Source organism: Micropterus salmoides, unplaced genomic scaffold (assembly GCF_014851395.1).
Source record: "Micropterus salmoides isolate LMB-PRFRI ecotype aquatic unplaced genomic scaffold, ASM1485139v1 Ms_hic_scaffold_18, whole genome shotgun sequence".
Taxonomy (NCBI): Eukaryota; Metazoa; Chordata; class Actinopteri; order Centrarchiformes; family Centrarchidae; genus Micropterus; species Micropterus salmoides.
The window spans coordinates 31,633,252-31,651,038 of NW_024040928.1; the positions used below are offsets into that span (position 1 = coordinate 31,633,252).

General features: G+C 43.9%; 3 protein-coding genes across 6 annotated transcripts in view; 2 read left to right on the top strand and 1 right to left on the bottom strand.

Annotated features, from left to right (window-relative positions):
- The window catches only part of LOC119909376 (NLR family CARD domain-containing protein 3-like), a 622,129-nt gene that overhangs the window by 240,426 nt on the left and 363,916 nt on the right, over nucleotides 1-17,787 (top strand). The gene's annotated exons all lie outside the window — the stretch shown is intronic.
- Nucleotides 1-17,787, bottom strand: part of LOC119909386 (NACHT, LRR and PYD domains-containing protein 3-like) — a 239,804-nt gene that overhangs the window by 118,442 nt on the left and 103,575 nt on the right. The window contains exon 5 of the mRNA XM_038727589.1: nucleotides 4,735-4,757. Within this exon, the coding sequence (XP_038583517.1) occupies nucleotides 4,735-4,757 (23 nt within the window). The remainder of the gene's footprint in view (nucleotides 1-4,734; nucleotides 4,758-17,787) is intronic.
- Nucleotides 1-17,787, top strand: part of LOC119909374 (NLR family CARD domain-containing protein 3-like) — a 37,810-nt gene that overhangs the window by 823 nt on the left and 19,200 nt on the right. Inside the window, 9 exon segments of the mRNA XM_038727573.1 lie at nucleotides 918-1,020; nucleotides 1,108-1,248; nucleotides 8,131-8,241; nucleotides 14,449-14,544; nucleotides 14,759-14,807; nucleotides 14,962-15,081; nucleotides 15,084-15,204; nucleotides 15,482-17,285; nucleotides 17,567-17,740. Coding sequence (XP_038583501.1) covers nucleotides 932-1,020; nucleotides 1,108-1,248; nucleotides 8,131-8,241; nucleotides 14,449-14,544; nucleotides 14,759-14,807; nucleotides 14,962-15,081; nucleotides 15,084-15,204; nucleotides 15,482-17,285; nucleotides 17,567-17,740 — 2,705 coding nt within the window. The 5' untranslated portion in view covers nucleotides 918-931.

Consider the following 17,787-nt stretch of genomic DNA (forward strand, 5'->3'; position numbering starts at 1 on the left):
TTTTCAAAGATAGTAAATGCATTTTTGATTAAATAAAGACACATTTTTTTGAAAAGTGTAGGTCTTCCTGGTATTTATATTTTAACACTCTATAATATCTATAGTTCAATATAATATATTAATAATATATATATTATATAATGCAGATTTGAAAAAAACAATCAACTTAATATCCCCTTACTAGTTTTTTGTTGAGCTTTCAACCATGTCAAGGTGGACCTTGAGTGAGGATTGATTTGTGAATTTCCAAGGATAAGAATTAACTACCACCACTAAAAATAATAATTGGTTTGGGGTTTGCGAGAGATGGGGTCCTCTTTCATGTGGAAATTAAGCTCAGAATATAATGTTAACATCTACAAAGAAAATGTCTCGGATACCTAAACACTGTTTATGACATTTAGCTGACGCTTTTATCCAAAGCGACTTGCAATTACTATACATGTCAGAGGTAGCACGGCTCTGGAGCAACGAGGGGTTAAGTATCTTGCTCAGGGACACACTGGTGGATGGGGGAATTGAACCCGGGTCTCTCACACCAAAGTTAGATAATATGTCTCATCCTCTGCCCCATCACCACCTCATTGTGTTTTAAAGCTCAGCTCCAACAGGTGAAAAAGGCCTTCTTTCTTTCTTTCTTGTAATATTTTTTTTGTTACAATTTCTTTCTTCAGCGACACTGGAGGCATTAAACTGGAAGGAGTTCCACAGTTTCATTTCTGCTTGAATCCCTGTAATCTCCATTTAAACAGAAGTGATTCTCCCTGAAATGACGCAAGCACCAACAGGCTAGAAACTTCGTCAGAACATTGAGTTCCTGCTCAGTGCTTGGAATATTAGCATCATGTAATTGACAGTAATGACAGATGTGAAATGTTGTTGTAATGAAATGAGCATGTTGTTGTGTTTGTGTGAAGGTGTGGGCTCTGCTATGAATCAGTGTGAGGACAGAGAGGAGGGAGTCCCTCCCTCTAAAAGCACTCTGTGTGGGGAACATGACAGCCAGACCAAAGCTCAGAGGTGAGATGAGGATCTCTAACTGTCCAGGACTCAAATCACTCCACCATCATTATTCACTCTCAAAGCTCTGTGTGTGTTGTGTTGAAGCCCAGAGCAGCAGCAGGGACCAGACTCTGCTGGACCTGGACCTGGACCTGGACCTGGACCCAGCTGTGTGTCCATCAAGAGTGACCGGTCTATGGACAAACCTCTTGAGTTCAAAGGGGGACACCACTCTGCTGATCAAAGGTCAGCATGTTAAATGTTTGTGTCTGTTATTATCCATCTCTCCCGAGATGAGGTTTGGCGTCTTTGTGGTGACCTGGACCCAGCTGTGTTTCCATCAAGAGTCACATGTCTAAGGAGCTTCCTCTTGCTTTTAAAGGGCAACCTTCTTCTGAAAGAAGTGAGTCGTCATAACGTTGCTATGAAATGTTGGCATTTTAAAGATTCTTCCTGAAGAACAGTAACAACCAGTGTTCACAACCATTTCATTAACCAGATCACCTATGCAATTATTTTTGAAATTGGTGCCCTATGGCCAGAGAAAACTGAGAATAAGGCTGAAGAACTCATTATCGCGCTAGAGCATAAAGTCCTACAACAACCAGAATGCATTGTGTGCAGTGCCTTCTGCAAGTCTTCCAGGCCATAACATTGTATCATGAAACTAGTTTTCTTCCAATCACATTGGTAAACTTTTCCTTGTGGCCTACAAAGGATGATGTAACAGTTATGGTTTTGTGTTATTTCCTGCATTATATTGAAGTTGTATCTGCCCTGGGTGTCATTGTTTTTTTTTACTTCCTGTGCATGTCTCAATAATTGTCTAATGTGTTTCACCTGGTCTTGTTATCTCCTCTCCATTGTGTATTTAAGGGATTCTCTGTCTCTCGTTCCCTTTTATCATTTTCCTATACTGACGATGGTACAAGCCATGTTTCATGTTTGTAGTCTCTGTTCTCCGGATTATTTCCACATGCTCTTCTCTGGACATTTTCATTTGGATATTTGGACTACTCACCCATCACTAGTGCGCATGCGCCAACTGTTGCGCAGCAACTTCATGGCCGCTTTGTTTACACCCAGGACCAGCTGATTGCTCTGAAGCCAACCAGGGCGCTCAGGTCTGGAGGAGGACACACAGAGGATGCAGAGGAGGAATGAAACGGCGAGGGAAGAGAGAGGGGTCCAGACAACAGACTTAGGAGGAGGAGATTTAAGCCGTGTCTCCCCTCTCTCATCATGGGCAATGTGAGGTCACTGGCTAATAAGATGGACAAGCTAACAGCGTTAGCCCGGAGTCAGAGGGAGTTCCGGGAGTGTAGTTTAATGTGCTTGACAGAGTCTTGGCAACACCAGGATATTCCTCACCACGTCTCCATCGATGGCTTTCAGACTGTTTGGGTTGACAGAGACTGGGTTGGTTAACTAGAACGGCAAGCCCCCCGCCTTTACGCTTGCCATTAGCAAGTTAACAACAGATGGTGTAATCGTGGTCACATTACGGTGAAACAGCGTATCTGTAGCCTGGACATTGAACTGCTTGCTCTGGGACTCCGGCCATATTATCTGCCACGGGAAATTTCACATGCCATTACTGTAGCTGTCGGAGGAGACCTATGTGAAAGCTACATGGAAAGGACATTGATGGGCTTGCTGAGTGTATCACAGATAACATAAACTTCTGTGTGGACTGCACTGTCCCAGCAAGACTGTCCATAGTTACCCAAACAACAAACCGTGGGTAACAAAGGACATCAAGGACATCCTGAATGCTAAGAGGAGGGCTTTCAGAAACGGCAATAGAGAGGAGGTGAAGACCATTCAGGGGGACCTGAAAGTGAAGATCAGGGAGGCTAATGAGAAGTAGAGTAAACTCCAGCAGAACAACCTGAAGGAGGTCTGGAGTGGCATGAGGTACATCACTGGCTTCAGACCGACAGGCCTTCGCATGAATTGAAATTTTCCAACCTGAGCGGATTTTCGCGGGTTCTAATTGCCTTCTCGCGTTGTGTGTGAACACTTGAAGCAAATGTACTCATGCAAGTAAAGCGTCGCAAGGATTCAATTCGAGTTTGTTCTGAAAGCACCATAACAAGGCTGCAAGCTCTGATGGTGTCCACCACGGGGTGCTCAAAGCCTGTGCCCCCCAATTATGTGGAGCCCTTCACCATGTCTTTAACATGAGCCTGAGTCTCCAATGGGTCCCTGTGCTGTGGAAGACATCTTGCCTCGTTCTTGTGCCAAAGACGCCATGTCCCAGTGGCTTCAAGGACTACAGACCTGTGGCACTGACCTCCCACATTATGAAGAACCTGGAGAGACTGGTTCTGGTCATGTTCTTTGACTTCTCCAGTGCTTTCAATACCATCTGGCCGTCCTTGCTGGGTGAGAAGCTGACAGAGATGCAGGTGGATGCCCCCCTCGTGTCCTGGAATGTTGACCGGCATACCACAGTATGTGCACCTGCAACACTATGTGTCAGACAGTGTCGTCACAACACCGGGGCCCCACAGGGGACTATCCTCTCTCCCTTCCTCTTCACCATCTACACCACAGACTTCAACTACCACACAGTGTAGTGCCATCTTCAGAAGTTTTCTGATGACTCTGCTGTAGTTGGATGTATTAGCAGGGTGACGAGGCTGAGTACAGAGCTGTGGTGGGGGACTTGGTGGTGGACTCACACATGGTGTGAGCAGAACCATCTGCAGCTCAACATGACAAAGACTAAGGAGCTGGTTGTGGATCTAAGGAGAGCCAAGGCACCAGTGACTCCTGTTTCCATCCAGGGGGTCAGTGTGGACATTGTGGAGGACTACAAATACCTGGGAGTGCACACTGACAATAAACTGGATTGGGCCAAGAACACTCAAGCCAAAGACGTATCTATTTTCTGAGGAGGCTGAGGTCCTTCAACATCTGCTGGACAATGCTGAGAATGTTTGATGAGTCTGTGGTGGCCTATGCTATCCTGTTTGCTGTTGTATGCTGGGGCAGCAGACTGAGAGTAGCGGACGCTAACAGACTCAACAAACTGATCCGCAAGGCCAGTGACATTGTGGGGGTGGAGCTGGACTCTCTGACGGTGGTGTCAGAGAGGAGGATGCTGTCCAAACTTCATGTCATCTTGGACAATGTCTCCCACCCACTCCATGACGTGCTGCTCAAACACAGGACCAATTTCAGTGCAAGACTTACTCCCCCAAAATGCACCACAGAGCACCACAGGAAGTCATTCCTGTGGCCATCAAACTTTATAACTCCTCCCTCAAAGTGTCTGACACACGGACACTTAGTTAGTTTTTAAACGGGACTTTATTATCTGTTTTGTGCAATATTACTTGCTTAAATACTTAATGTGCAACACTACCTGCTGCAATTCTATTTATTCATTATTACTGTTCACAATAACAATTCCTTTAACTATGTAAACACTGTACATATTCACACTTCTTTATATTTTATTGTATTTTATAGCTTTACTCTGATATTTAAATACTTCTTTATATACCAACTTTCTACCTTTATTTATGTATATTCCTTTTGCCTTTTGTGCAATGTGTGCAACTGTGACACAGAATTTCCCCTCAGGGATCAATAAAGTATTTCTGAATCTGATTCTGATTTCTATTGTGGATTCTGTGTTCTATGGACTCTTTTGCTTTTTGGACTTTAAACCACATCACAGGTTTTTTCACCATTTTGTAAATAAATGCAGCTCAGGGTTACTGAGATGGAGCAGCTTAGCAGTCCTGGGTTCCAGTTGGCAGCTCGGCTGACTCCTTTTTCCTGTGTTCCATTGGCAACTGGGCCAGTTTGGCTGACTCCTGTTTCCTGTGCTCAGTCAGTGACCCGGCTGACACCAGCTCCAAGAGTCCAGTCGGCAGCCCTGGTGACACCTGCACCTGGTTCTTCATTGGCAGCCTGGCCAACAGTTGTTGAACTGCAGCAGCTTCTGGCTTCCCCTGTTATGCAGAAACAGACTCCTGACCCTCAACAGCCCCTAGCTCCTCTGTCCTGTCGCCGGTTCCCAGTCCTGCTGGGTGTCGTGAGGCTTCCCATCTTTAACACTGAGTTTACCTTAGTCAATGGCCCCAGAAAGGTACCGTCTTTGCAGCTGACCACCAGAGAGATTTCGTCTCCTCCGGCCATCTGAGGGGTTTCACCTTCGTCACAGCTCTCCAGAGAGTGGTAGCCCTTGCCATCTGCCTCCTGCTCATCCTCAGTGCCGTCTGTCTGAGGTTGCCTGCTTTCCCCATTCTCAGGCATCCACCTGATATACATGTGTTTTTGTTAAATATTATTTTGTGTTTTGGATGCCACCTCCTGACCTCCCTCCACTCACCCTGGTTTGTGTTTCTATGGGACTCGTGTTTTGGTTGGGGTTAGTTAGTTCCTGTTTTTTGTTTGTGTTGATTGGTGTGTTTGTGGAACGCTGGGTGTTGTTCCTTGAAGGGGGGTTACTGTCACGGTTAAGGTTTGGTGGGTTTGTGTTGTTTCCTGCTTTACTTTGAAGTTCTGTTTGCCCTGTGTTTAATTGTCTCATTTTACTTCCTGTACATGTCTCAATGATTGTCTAATGTGTTTTACCTGGTTTTGTTATCTCCACTCCCTTTTTTTTTTATTGGTTTTCCGTCCCTCATCCTACATTGTTTGTTGGTAGAAGCTATGTTTCATGTTTGTAGTCTCTGGTCTCTTTTGATTTTTATTAAGCTTGATCTTTCTTTAATCTGCTGCTGTTGGTCTTTCAGAAACTTCAATTTCAGTTATTTCGGGAATTTGAACTGGAGACTGCTCGAGGAGGCTACAGCCCTTGGAGACTTTAGACCAGTGGCACTTCAGACTACAGTCTTAGCCAAGTGTATGGAGAGAGTGGTCAGTACCCATCTTATGTCCTCTGTTGGGAATCAACTGGACCCCCTTCAATTTGCTTATGCACAGGGGCACAGAGGCCGCAACTCTTACTTTTACATTATTTTAGAATGACTTTGTAGGATGAATGTGAATGGTGGGCTCATTCACTGGATTAGAAGTTTTTTAACTGACCGCCCTCAGAGACTTTTAATGAATGGGTCTACTCAGATGAGCTGATGTTATAAATACTGGAGCACCATAAGGCTGTGTGTTGTCACCTCTGTTGTTTTCAATTTATATAAATGACATATTATATAAATGACTGTGCACAGCAGCAATGTTAGCTTATTTAAATATACTGATAACATGGCCTTGGTGGAACTTCTCAAAGAAAATAATGCAGCACATGAGGAAGCTTACTTTAGCCAGGTCACTTTATTGCAGGACTGGTGTCAGACTATTAAACTGGAAATTAACATGAACAAAACCAAAGAACTTATAATACAAACAAAACCAAGAGGGGCCAGTAACATCACCCATGTTGTACTTAACAGTCGGCCTGTAGAAGTCGTGGAACATTTCAAGTACTTGGGTACAATCATTGATCGCACTTTAAGTTATAACGTAAACTCAGAGTATTTTTAGGAGAGCCAGCCAGCAATTTATCAGGAAGCTGAGGAGCTTCAGGCTGAGTCAACACATTCTTGAGATGGCATACAGGGGCCTGGTAGAAAGCATCCATCCATCCAGCGTCAACTGCTTATCTTGCGTACAGGGTCACAGGGGGCTATAGCCAATCCCAGCTTACCATGGGGCGAAAGGCGGGGTACACCCTGGACAGGTCGCCAGTCCATTGCAGGGCCTGGTAGAAAGCATTTTACAGTTTAGTATAGCAGCTTGGTATGGCAACCTGAATTTTAATTGTTAATATTGCAGGGAAGGTGATTGGCAATCCACAAAGGTAGCTTAGTGATGTATTTGATAAGGCATTACTCAGGAAGGCCAGACAGATATCAGCAGACACCCTACACCCACTAAACTCAGAGTTTGAGTTGCTCCCATCCAGCCGTTTCAGGGTCCCAATGGCGAGCCAGAACATCTATAAGAGATCTTTCATTCTCCATGGCATACAGGCACTGAATGTAAACTGAAAGCACTTTTAAATGTGTTTCTTGTAGGTTGTAACCTACCTTATTTACATCTGCTGCGCTGCTTTCCATTTTCTGTTGTTGTATGTTGATGATGGTATAGTGTCGTACTGTTAACTGTGTGTATTTTTTAATGCAATTTTATCTGGTATCATTGTTGCATATCTGTTCAGAGAAGTCAAAGACACATTTCCACTAAGGTAGACAATAAAATCTAATAATAATAATAATGTTGGACGTGTGGGGGCCGTTCGTGATAAAAGTGAAATTAAAAAAGGTGTAACTTAAATATGTTGAGAGGGCTCGCCGACAACGCCACGTAGGGATAGCTACCCTGAGCCCTAGGACTCACAGACACACAGGTTCTTTAAAATCGGGGTTGGAGCAGAGCAGACACAAACCACAGGAGCTAAAATAACGTTAACAATTTATTACGATTAAAAAATGTTTATAAGTTTAAAACAGCCTAACTAAAATCCATGTGATGCCAAAAATTAAAAAAAGAAAAAGCTAAATAAAAGAAATGTTCCATAATTTGCCATCTCCCGGAAACGGTAAACAGTTCCTCTGGAGATTTCTCCGTCCCACCGCCCAGCAGCTCCACGGGTCGCTCCGTCTGATCCGCAGTCGTCACCGCTCGTCCTACAACAGAGGAAGCACTGGCGGGTAGTGTGACCACGTCAGTCAACCCGCACCATATGCCTCACGACCCCGACTCTGCAGCCCTCCCCTGCCTGGTCCTCTGTGCCGCCTAACTTGAGATACTCAAACTGTTACTCATGGTTTCCCTGGGCTACAGACGTACTGGTCGCCCAGGCTTGAGTAGAATTGCGTTGGCGGACACTGGCTGCTGCGGTCGTCTACTCGTGTTGCTGCTGGCTGTGTCCGAATCAGCCCGCCGTTTCCTTGCAGGCCTCTGTAGCGACTGCTGCCACGGTTGCCCGCTGCTGCCCACTGCTGCTTCGTCTCAGCGGCCGTGGCGGTTCCGTCCAACCAATTGCTTCCCCACAGGTTTCTCGTAGCTGCCGTCCTCCTGCTCGATGCCCCCCTGCTCAGCGCCCGTTCTCTGCCCGGCTGCCTTCGTTATCTATCTCTAATAATAATAATTCTTAGTTCCTTTCAGCTTTCAGAGTCCCGACTCTTCTGTACCCAGCTGTGTGTCGCTCAAGAGTAATTGGTCTATGGAGAGACAACCTGGCTTTACAAGTGGACAACACACTACTGAACTTCTTGAGTGAGTTAGCAACATTTTTCTTCTAATATTTGCAATTAAGGAATGTATAAAAGGAAGAAAATTCTAATATACTGTATTAATGGTTTCATCAAAACAAATCAAAACAGGGCCAGTGCCCTGTCTGAACCACAACTAATAGCTACTGGGTACTATCTCTGGAAGTGTCATTGTGCTGAGACAGAAGTGTTTCCAGCTGTCCACTTGAAGGTAGGAGTTGTGGTTGATAAAGAGGAAGACTGCCCAAGAAGTGACAAAGTCTAAAAGGTAAAATGCCACCAAAGGCAAAAGCAGAAGCGAAATCGGAAGAAGAATATGTGTCACTCACTCATGTAAATGAACTGATGCAGCAACAAAAGGAAATGTTTGTGGCGCTGCTTGATCAACAACATAACAACTTCAAAGGCTTTGTTAAAATCATTATGGACTCCACAAACAACAGACTGGATGTAATAACTAAGGATCTACAGGACATAAAAACAAGTTTGCAATTTACACAAAAAGATGTGGATGACGTTAAAAATGATATCGCTAAGCAAATTGAACGCTGCAATGCCATGCAATCAGACATCTTTAAAGCGTGTGACAGTTTACTTGCTGTCACTGACAAAATGGACTATTTGGAGGGACAATCCAGGCGTAACAACCTCGTTTTTGAGGGAATTCAGGAGGCATCAGGAGAGGGCCGAGACGTAGAAATGTACTGGCGGACCGGGAAACCTGGAGGGGACAGAACAAGGCCAATTGTAGTGAAATTTCTGAGGCACAAGGACAGATCTGCCATACTTCAATGCACAAAGTCACTGAAAGGATCCAAAATCTTTATCAACGAGGATTTCACGGATCCTGTCAGAAGAAAACGGAAGGAACTGATGCCGGATCTGAGAGCTGCGAGAGAAAGGGGAGACATTGCCTAAGACATGACAACCTGGTCATCCATCCCTGGTTTAGTACACCAAAATAGACAAGAAATATTTCATCTCCAACCAGGTATGCTGAATCGCTGACTGCATTATGACATCTTTCACAACTCACACAAGTACCGGAGCTAATCAACTACTACAGAGGTTTGTTGATCATGATAAACAAGAGCTGAACATCTTCCAATACACTGATCATCACTCACAGGACGTGGAAAACGATATTGATCCGGTAAACAACTTCTTCCTCAACACCAATAGCAATTGCCTTTATTACACTAATGAACAGTTTAATAGTTCAGTAAATACGGAAAACCAACCATCAATAATACACTTTAACAGCAGAAGCCTTTACGCTAACTTTCACAACATTAAATATTATCTAAATCAGTTCAAACAGCCTTTCAATATAATTGCTATATCTGAAACTTGAATAAACAGTGAAAAGGGCTCAGAATTTGAAATTGAAGGATATGAAATGTTTTGTATTAACAGAGAAAACAAGAATGGGGGTGGTGTGGCTTTGTATGTTGGCAAGCAATTTAATCACAAAGTGGTGGAAGAAATGTCTACAGTGGTGGATGATTTACTTGAATGTGTAACAATAGAAGTATGTAGGGAAAAAAAGAAAAATGTTATTGTAAGTTGTATCTATAGATCACCGGGTTCTAGTATCGATTCATTTAAGGATTGGATGGAGGAAAAATTTACAAAAACAAATCAGAAAGTCATGTTCATCTCTGGGGATTTCAACATTGATTTGCTAAATCCAAACAAGCACAATATGAATGCATTTATTTACAAAATGGTGAATATCAATACAGTGTATAGTCTGGGTTTTTTCCCCAAAATTACCAGACCCAGCCGGATTACTTCCCACTGTGCAACATTAATTGATAATATTTTTACAAATGACATAGATAACAATACAGTCAGTGGACTATTAATAAAATCATTGACCACCTATCAGTTTTTACAGTTTACAACAGCAACTACACATCTAAAAAAGACAACAAACCTTTATTCAGACGGGTTAGAACAAAAGAGTCTATGGTTGCATTTAAAGATGATCTACTTTCACAAGACTGGGAAATAATATATAAGGAAAAAGATATTGATATGTAGAAAATAAATATAATAAATATAAAAATAAGTTAATTAAGATTATGAGAATTTGTAAGAAGGAATAGTGTAGTAAACTATTAGATAATAAAAAAATAATATGAAGGGTATATGGAATATACTAAACAGTATTATAAGAAGGGGCACTAAACAGTCTAATTATCCCCAGGATTTTATTGGTAATGAAAAGAACATCAATAAAACGGAGGACGTGGTCAATGACTTTAATAAATATTTTGCAAATGTTTGACCAGATTTAGCTGGAAAAATCCCGAAGCCACAGATTATCGATAAAAGATATAATGATCTTATTGAAAGAAATCAATGTTCAATGTTTCTTAAAGCTGTAGAAGAAAAATAAATAATAAACATTGTTAGAAAATGCATAACTAAAGTATCCACTGATAAAAAATGTAATTGAGGGGATCTCAAAACCATTAACTCACATTTTTAATTTGTAATTCCAAACTGGTCAATTTCCAACAAAAATGAAAACAGCAAAAGTCATACCTCTGTACAAAACTGGAGATAAACACCACTTCACAAATTTCAGGCCTGTCTCTCTACTGCCACAATTCTCAAAAATTCTAGAAAAACTCTTTAATGACAGATTGGACAAATTCATAGACAAACACAAACTGCTTACTGACAGCCAGTATGGATTCAGAAAAAAATAGGTCAACATCACTAGCTTGAATTGAACTCATTGAAGAAATTAGAAATTCCACTGACCAAAAAAAATACGGAGTTGGGGTATTCATTGATTTGAAAAAAACATTTGATACAATTAATCATGAAATACTAATCAATGAAATGGAAAGGCTCAGGATCAGAGGAATAGTGCTGAAGTGGTTAAGCAGTTATTTAAAAGTCAGGAAAGAATTTGTGAAGTTGGGAGATTATACATCTGAATGTTTGGACATTGCGTGTGGTGTACCCCAGGGGTCAGTCTTGGGACCAAAATTATTTATCCTTTACATAAATGACATATGTAAAGTATCTGATCTACTCAAATTTGTATTATTTGCAGACGACGCAAACATCTTTACTTCCGGTCAGAATTTACAGCAACTCCTGGACTTAATCAATTCAGAATTCAGAAAAATAAAACCATGGTTTGACACAAATAAGTTATCATTAAATCTGAGCAAAACTAAATTCATGATATTTGGCAATTGTAAATCAATCAATCAAGTTCAGTTACAGATCGAGGGTGTTAATATAGAAAGAGTACATGAAATGAAATTCCTTGGAGTGATTATAGACGACAAGATTTGCTGGAAATCTCACATAAAACATATCCAAACAAAACTATCTAGAAGTATTTCAGTCCTGGCTAAAGCTAAGCACATTCTAGATTACAGATCACTCCACATTTTGTATTGTTCACTGGTGTTATCGTATTTAAATTACTGTGTAGAGGTTTGGGGTAACACATATCAAAATTCATTGCAATCGTTATTTATACTTCAAAAAAGAGCAATGAGAATAATTCATAACACAAGATATTTGGAACACACCAACTCATTATTTTCACAGTCTAAAGCATTAAAACTATTTGATCTAGTTGAATTTCAAACAGCAGTAATTATGTTCAAGGCTAGAAACAATTTATTGCCTGGCAATGTACAGAAAAGGTTTTCGGAAAGAGAGGGGGGGTACGACTTAAGGGGAAAGTCAACTTTTAAGACTCCCAGTTTTCAAACTACTCGGAAAAGTTTCTGTTTATCTGTCAGTGGTGTTAAGTTGTGGAATAAACTAAATAATGAATTAAAGCAATGTCCAAACATATTCCATTTTAAAAAGATGTTCAAAGAAATTATATTCCAGAGGTACAGAGAAACTGTTGTGGTTTCAGACAGAACGGACCCAAACGCAACGATTGTCAGTTTACAAAAGAGGTTTATTGAGGGAAAAAAAGGCAGAGGGGAGACGGGAGGTGAAAAGGGGAGAATTGGACGCCGGCAGACGTGGGCGCGGAGGGCCGAGGAGCTGGCAGGGCTGGCAAGGCTCGGCGGGGATGCCGAGGCAAGGGAGACGAGGAGCGTGGAGGGAAGCCGGGGGAACGCCGCGGAGGCGAGGCGAGGGGAGAAGGCAGGTAGTCAGCTGCCTGACTGGATGGCGGAGGTGAGTGGACCTGGCGGGGAGAAAGAAAAGACAGGGTTAGTCTCGGGAGACAACATGTTAGGGAACGAGGTATCAGAGAGCTTGGAACGCTGAAGTGGCACCAGGACTGGAGCAACGACGATCAAGCGAAGATGGAGTGGAGAACCGGGGTAGAAATACTGTTGAAGATGAGGCTGATGGCAGGCAGGTGTGGCAGACGGAGGTCATCAGCCGGACTCCGGGGCAGAGAGGGAGAGAGCACACACAGAGGGAGAGGGGAGGAGACATGGGGGAGAAAACAGAAATGCGAGACGAAGGAAAAAGAAACAAAGGGGTAAGGGCCGATGAACCGGGGGGTGAGTTTTTTCGAGGAGGTCTGTAGGGGGAGATCCTTGGAGGAAAGCCAGACCTGCTGCCCGGGCTGGTAGGCAGGCGCAGGGGTCTGGTGGTGGTCCACCAACTGCCGGTTGCGGGCTGTGGTGTGCTGCAGAGCCGCCCTGGTCTCCCTCCAGACTCTGCGGCAGCGTCGAAGATGGGCCTGTACCGAAGGGACCGCTACCTCCTCTTCCAGTGATGGGAACAAGGGGTGTTGATAACCCAGGGAACACATGAACGGAGACATACCAGTGGCGGCGCAGATTTGGGAGTTGTGGGCATACTCGATCCAGGGGATGTGGGAACTCCAGGAGGTGGGGCTACGGTATGCTACACACCTGAGTGCTGCCCCCAGGTCCTGGTTGGCCCGCTCGGTCTGCCCGTTGGTCTGGGGATGATAACCGGAGGTGAGACTAGCGGTGGCTCCGAATGCACGGCAGAAGGCCTTCCAGACTTGCGAGGTGAATTGGGGACCCCGTCAGAAACTATGTCCAGGGGCATGCCGTGGAGGCGGAAAACATGTTCTATGAGGAGGCGGGCAATTTCCAGAGAGGTGGGGAGTTTGGGTAAGGGGACAAAGTGGGCGGACTTGGAGAAGCGGTCAACCACTGTGAGGATGACTGTGTTTCCATTAGAACTGAGGACTCTGGGAGGAGTTCTATGTAGCAGTCGTAGGAGCGGTGGGGGGTAAAGACAGAGCCTGATGGTGGTGGTTCCCGGACGTGACAAGGGCTAATGGCGGGGTGCGATGGGTGACGGTGGTGAGGGTTTGGCCATTAAGGCCCGTGGCATGAAAGGGGGCGTCAAGAGAAACCTGGGGGACCTTGAGCTAACGAGCAATTTCCAGATCTAAAAAATTTTCGTCAGCGCATGAGTCGATGAGGGCCCCGAGACAGAGGGTCGTGCTCCCCCAGGAAAGGGAGGCATCGAGGAGAGTTCGAAGATGGGGCGAGGGAACTCTGCTCGCCAGTAGGGTTGGGCGAGCTACCAACCCTACTGGCGAGGACACTGGCTGTGCGGAACAGGGGTCGGGGAGGCACGCCCGAGGCGCCGCAACACCTCGCTCAGGGAGCAGAGCGCGTCCGACACCGCCTGGAGACGGGCCGCGTACTGGTCGAGCACTGGGGCGGAGAGGGAGAGAGCACACACAGAGGGAGAGGGGAGCAGACACGGGGGAGAAAACAGAAATGCGAGATGAAGGAAAAAGAGCACAGGGCACTCACCGTCAGCCGGGCTGCCACCGCAACAGAAACACAGTGCTGATAATAACCTGGGCTTATATTGAAGAATTTGTAGTATGTATAAATATTGTCGTGTATGGGTAATATATGTGAATAGAACTTTTGAATATATATTTTCATTGATTATAGATTATTATCTATTTAGACTTATTATTTTGAGTTATTTCCTTAAATATGGTAGTAAGGGTATAAAGGGGTAGGAGTTTTCAAAGAACGTAGACTTACAACTAACCACTTACAAAAAGTAAAAGAGTTGACATACACAAGTTTTTTTGCCAAGCTAAGGATGCACCTTTGTTCGGTTAATTGTATGGATGAGTTTGTTTTCAAACTACAGATTTTGTTAAGGACATTGGAGGAGATAGAAACAAACACACCAAATCTAATAGGGTTCAGAATGAACACTTAATGGCTGCACTTCATTGTTAATGTATTGTTTCTCATAGGATCCAGCAGCAAAGACAAGCCTGTCCTGTGCCCACATGTATGTCCATAAAGAGTGACAGCTCTATGGATCAACCTCTTTACATTGCCAAGCAAATGTAAGAAATTAAATCCGTGTTTATATATATATAAATACACACACACACACAAACAAATATATATATGTTTACCTTTCTTGAGATATCATTTAGTTCATCTCAGTCTGCTGATTTACTTTCATTTTTAACCATAAGTTATCTTGATGGGAGATAAAATCTTTAACAAGATATACGTGTGTTTGATCTTATATATTTTTGTTATATGTGTTCCCAGTGTTCAGTCTGCCCAGCAGCATCAAACAGACCAGGACTCCATATTTATGGTGTGTAAATGTACAAGCTCAGCTACTACTGCTAATTAAAACAGCCACAAACTGGTCACAACAGTGTATATGCTGCACTCTTCAGATCAGCAGGCCTTCAGTCTGTGACAGATGAGCTTATGTTTTGTTGTCTGACCTATGTATTCTGTTTCAGCTGCTTGAGGACAATATTGTCAGTTTTGTGAAAAATGAACTGAAGAGATTTCAGAGGGTTCTAAGTCCAGATTACCCAGAATGCTTAGTAAGTCAGAGGGAGGATGAGGAGAAGTTGGACGGCGAGGAGCAGGAGAAGAGGAGGAGCAGCAGAGGAGGAGCAGCAGAGAGGCATTTCTGAACATCACACTGCACTTCCTGAGGAGAATGAAGCAGGAGGAGCTGGCTGAGCGTCTGCAGAGCAGTAAGAGGATTTGAACAGATTTAACATGATGGAAAGAGGAAATGGAGGCAACATGGGAGAAGTTTCCATTTCAAACTCTGCTGTTAATATGATGCACACATTTGGATCAGATCTATGAATTCTTCTGGGCTGAAACTCAGAAACTGTTCACAGCTGATGAGCTGAAGAGATTTCATGGAGGAGGAAAATAAATACCATCTTGATGTCTTAAAGTTTACATTTATCAGATTTACCGTAGCATCCACTTATTAATCACATTTCTTCTTTCTTCATTCAGGAACTGTTGCTGCAGTGTGCCGACGTAAACTCAAGTCTAACCTGAAGAAGAAGTTCCAGTGTGTGTTTGAGGGGATTGCTAAAGCAGGAAACCCAACCCTTCTGAACCAGATCTACACAGAGCTCTACATCACAGAGGGAGGGACTGCAGAGGTCAATGATGAACATGAGGTCAGACAGATTGAAACAGCATCCAGGAAACCAGACAGACCAGAAACAACCATCAGACAAGAAGACATCTTTAAAGCCTCACCTGGAAGAGATGAACCAATCAGAACAGTGATGACAAAGGGAGTGGCTGGCATTGGGAAAACAGTCTTAACACAGAAGTTCACTCTGGACTGGGCTGAAGAGAAAGCCAACCAGGACATACAGTTCACATTTCCATTCACTTTCAGAGAGCTGAATGTGCTGAAAGAGAAAAAGTACAGCTTGGTGGAACTTGTTCATCACTTCTTTGCTGAAACCAAAGAAGCAGGAATCTGCAGCTTTGAAGAGTTCCAGGTTGTGTTCATCTTTGACGGTCTGGATGAGTGTCGACTTCCTCTGGACTTCCACAACAATGAGGTCCTGACTGATGTTACAGAGTCCACCTCAGTGGATGTGCTGCTGACAAACCTCATCAGGGGGAACCTGCTTCCCTCTGCTCGCCTCTGGATAACCACACGACCTGCAGCAGCCAATCAGATCCCTCCTGAGTGTGTTGACATGGTGACAGAGGTCAGAGGGTTCACTGACCCACAGAAGGAGGAGTACTTCAGGAAGAGGTTCAGAGATGAGGAGCAGGCCAGCAGAATCATCTCCCACATCAAGACATCACGAAGCCTCCACATCATGTGCCACATCCCAGTCTTCTGCTGGATCACTGCTACAGTTCTGGAGGAGGTGTTGAAGACCAGAGAGGGAGGAGAGCTGCCCAAGACCCTGACTGAGATGTACATCCACTTCCTGGTGGTTCAGTCCAAACTGAAGAACATCAAGTATGATGGAGGAGCTGAGACAGATCCACACTGGAATAAAAAGAGCAGGAAGATGATTGAGTCTCTGGGAAAACTGGCTTTTGAGCAGCTGCAGAAAGGAAACCTGATCTTCTATGAATCAGACCTGACAGAGTGTGGCATCGATATCAGAGCAGCCTCAGTGTACTCAGGAGTGTTCACACAGATCTTTAAAGAGGAGAGAGGGCTGTACCAGGACAAGGTCTTCTGCTTTGTCCATCTGAGCGTTCAGGAGTTTCTGGCTGCTCTTCATGTCCATCTGACCTTCATCAACTCTGCTGTCAATCTGCTGGAAGAAGAACAATCAACCTCCTGGCTGTCTAAAGTCTTCAGAGACAAACCTAAACTTAAACTTCTCCACCAGAGTGCTGTGGACGAGGCCTTACAGAGTCCAAATGGACACCTGGACTTGTTCCTCCGCTTCCTCCTGGGTCTCTCACTGCAGACCAATCAGACTCTCCTGCGAGGTCTGCTGACACAGACAGGAAGTAGCTCAAAGACCTACCAGAAAACAGTTGAGTACATCAAGAAGAAGATCAGTGAGAATCTGTCTCCAGAGAGAAGCATCAATCTGTTCCACTGTCTGAATGAACTGAATGATCGTTCTCTAGTGGAGGAGATCCAACAGTCCCTGAGTTCAGGAAGTCTCTCCACAGATAAACTCTCTCCTGCTCAGTGGTCAGCTCTGGTCTACATCTTACTGTCATCAGAAAAAGATCTGGACGTGTTTGACCTGAAGAAATACTCTGCTTCAGAGGAGGCTCTTCTGAGGCTGCTGCCAGTGGTCAAAGCCTCCAAGAAATCTGTGTAGGTTGATGAATAGTGGTTCAGCAGGTAGAGCTTGTTTCTTGACTGTAATGTTGGTGATTTGATCCCTGACTTATCCAGTTCATATGTCAGAGTGAGAACCTGATGGTTCGGCCAGTGCATTGCATGGTAGCACAAACTGTAAAGCACTTTGGATAAATGTGATATATAAATGCAACCCCTTAAAATTTACCAACCATCAAATACATTTGATATGATACACTGGAGAAATGGAAATATAATGTAATTAAGTCATTTGTTTATGGTTGATTCTTCCTCAGGCTGAGTTTCTGTAACCTCTCAGAGAGAAGCTTTGAAGCTCTTTCTTCAATTCTCAGCTCCCAGTCCTCTAGTCTGAGAGAGCTGGACCTGAGTAACAACGACCTGCAGGATTCAGGACTGAAGTTGCTCTGTGTTGGACTGGAGAGTCCACACTGTAAACTAGAAACTCTCAGGTCAGGATTCAGCTATTTTCTTGGTGACCACTTTTTTCGCTGTTCAG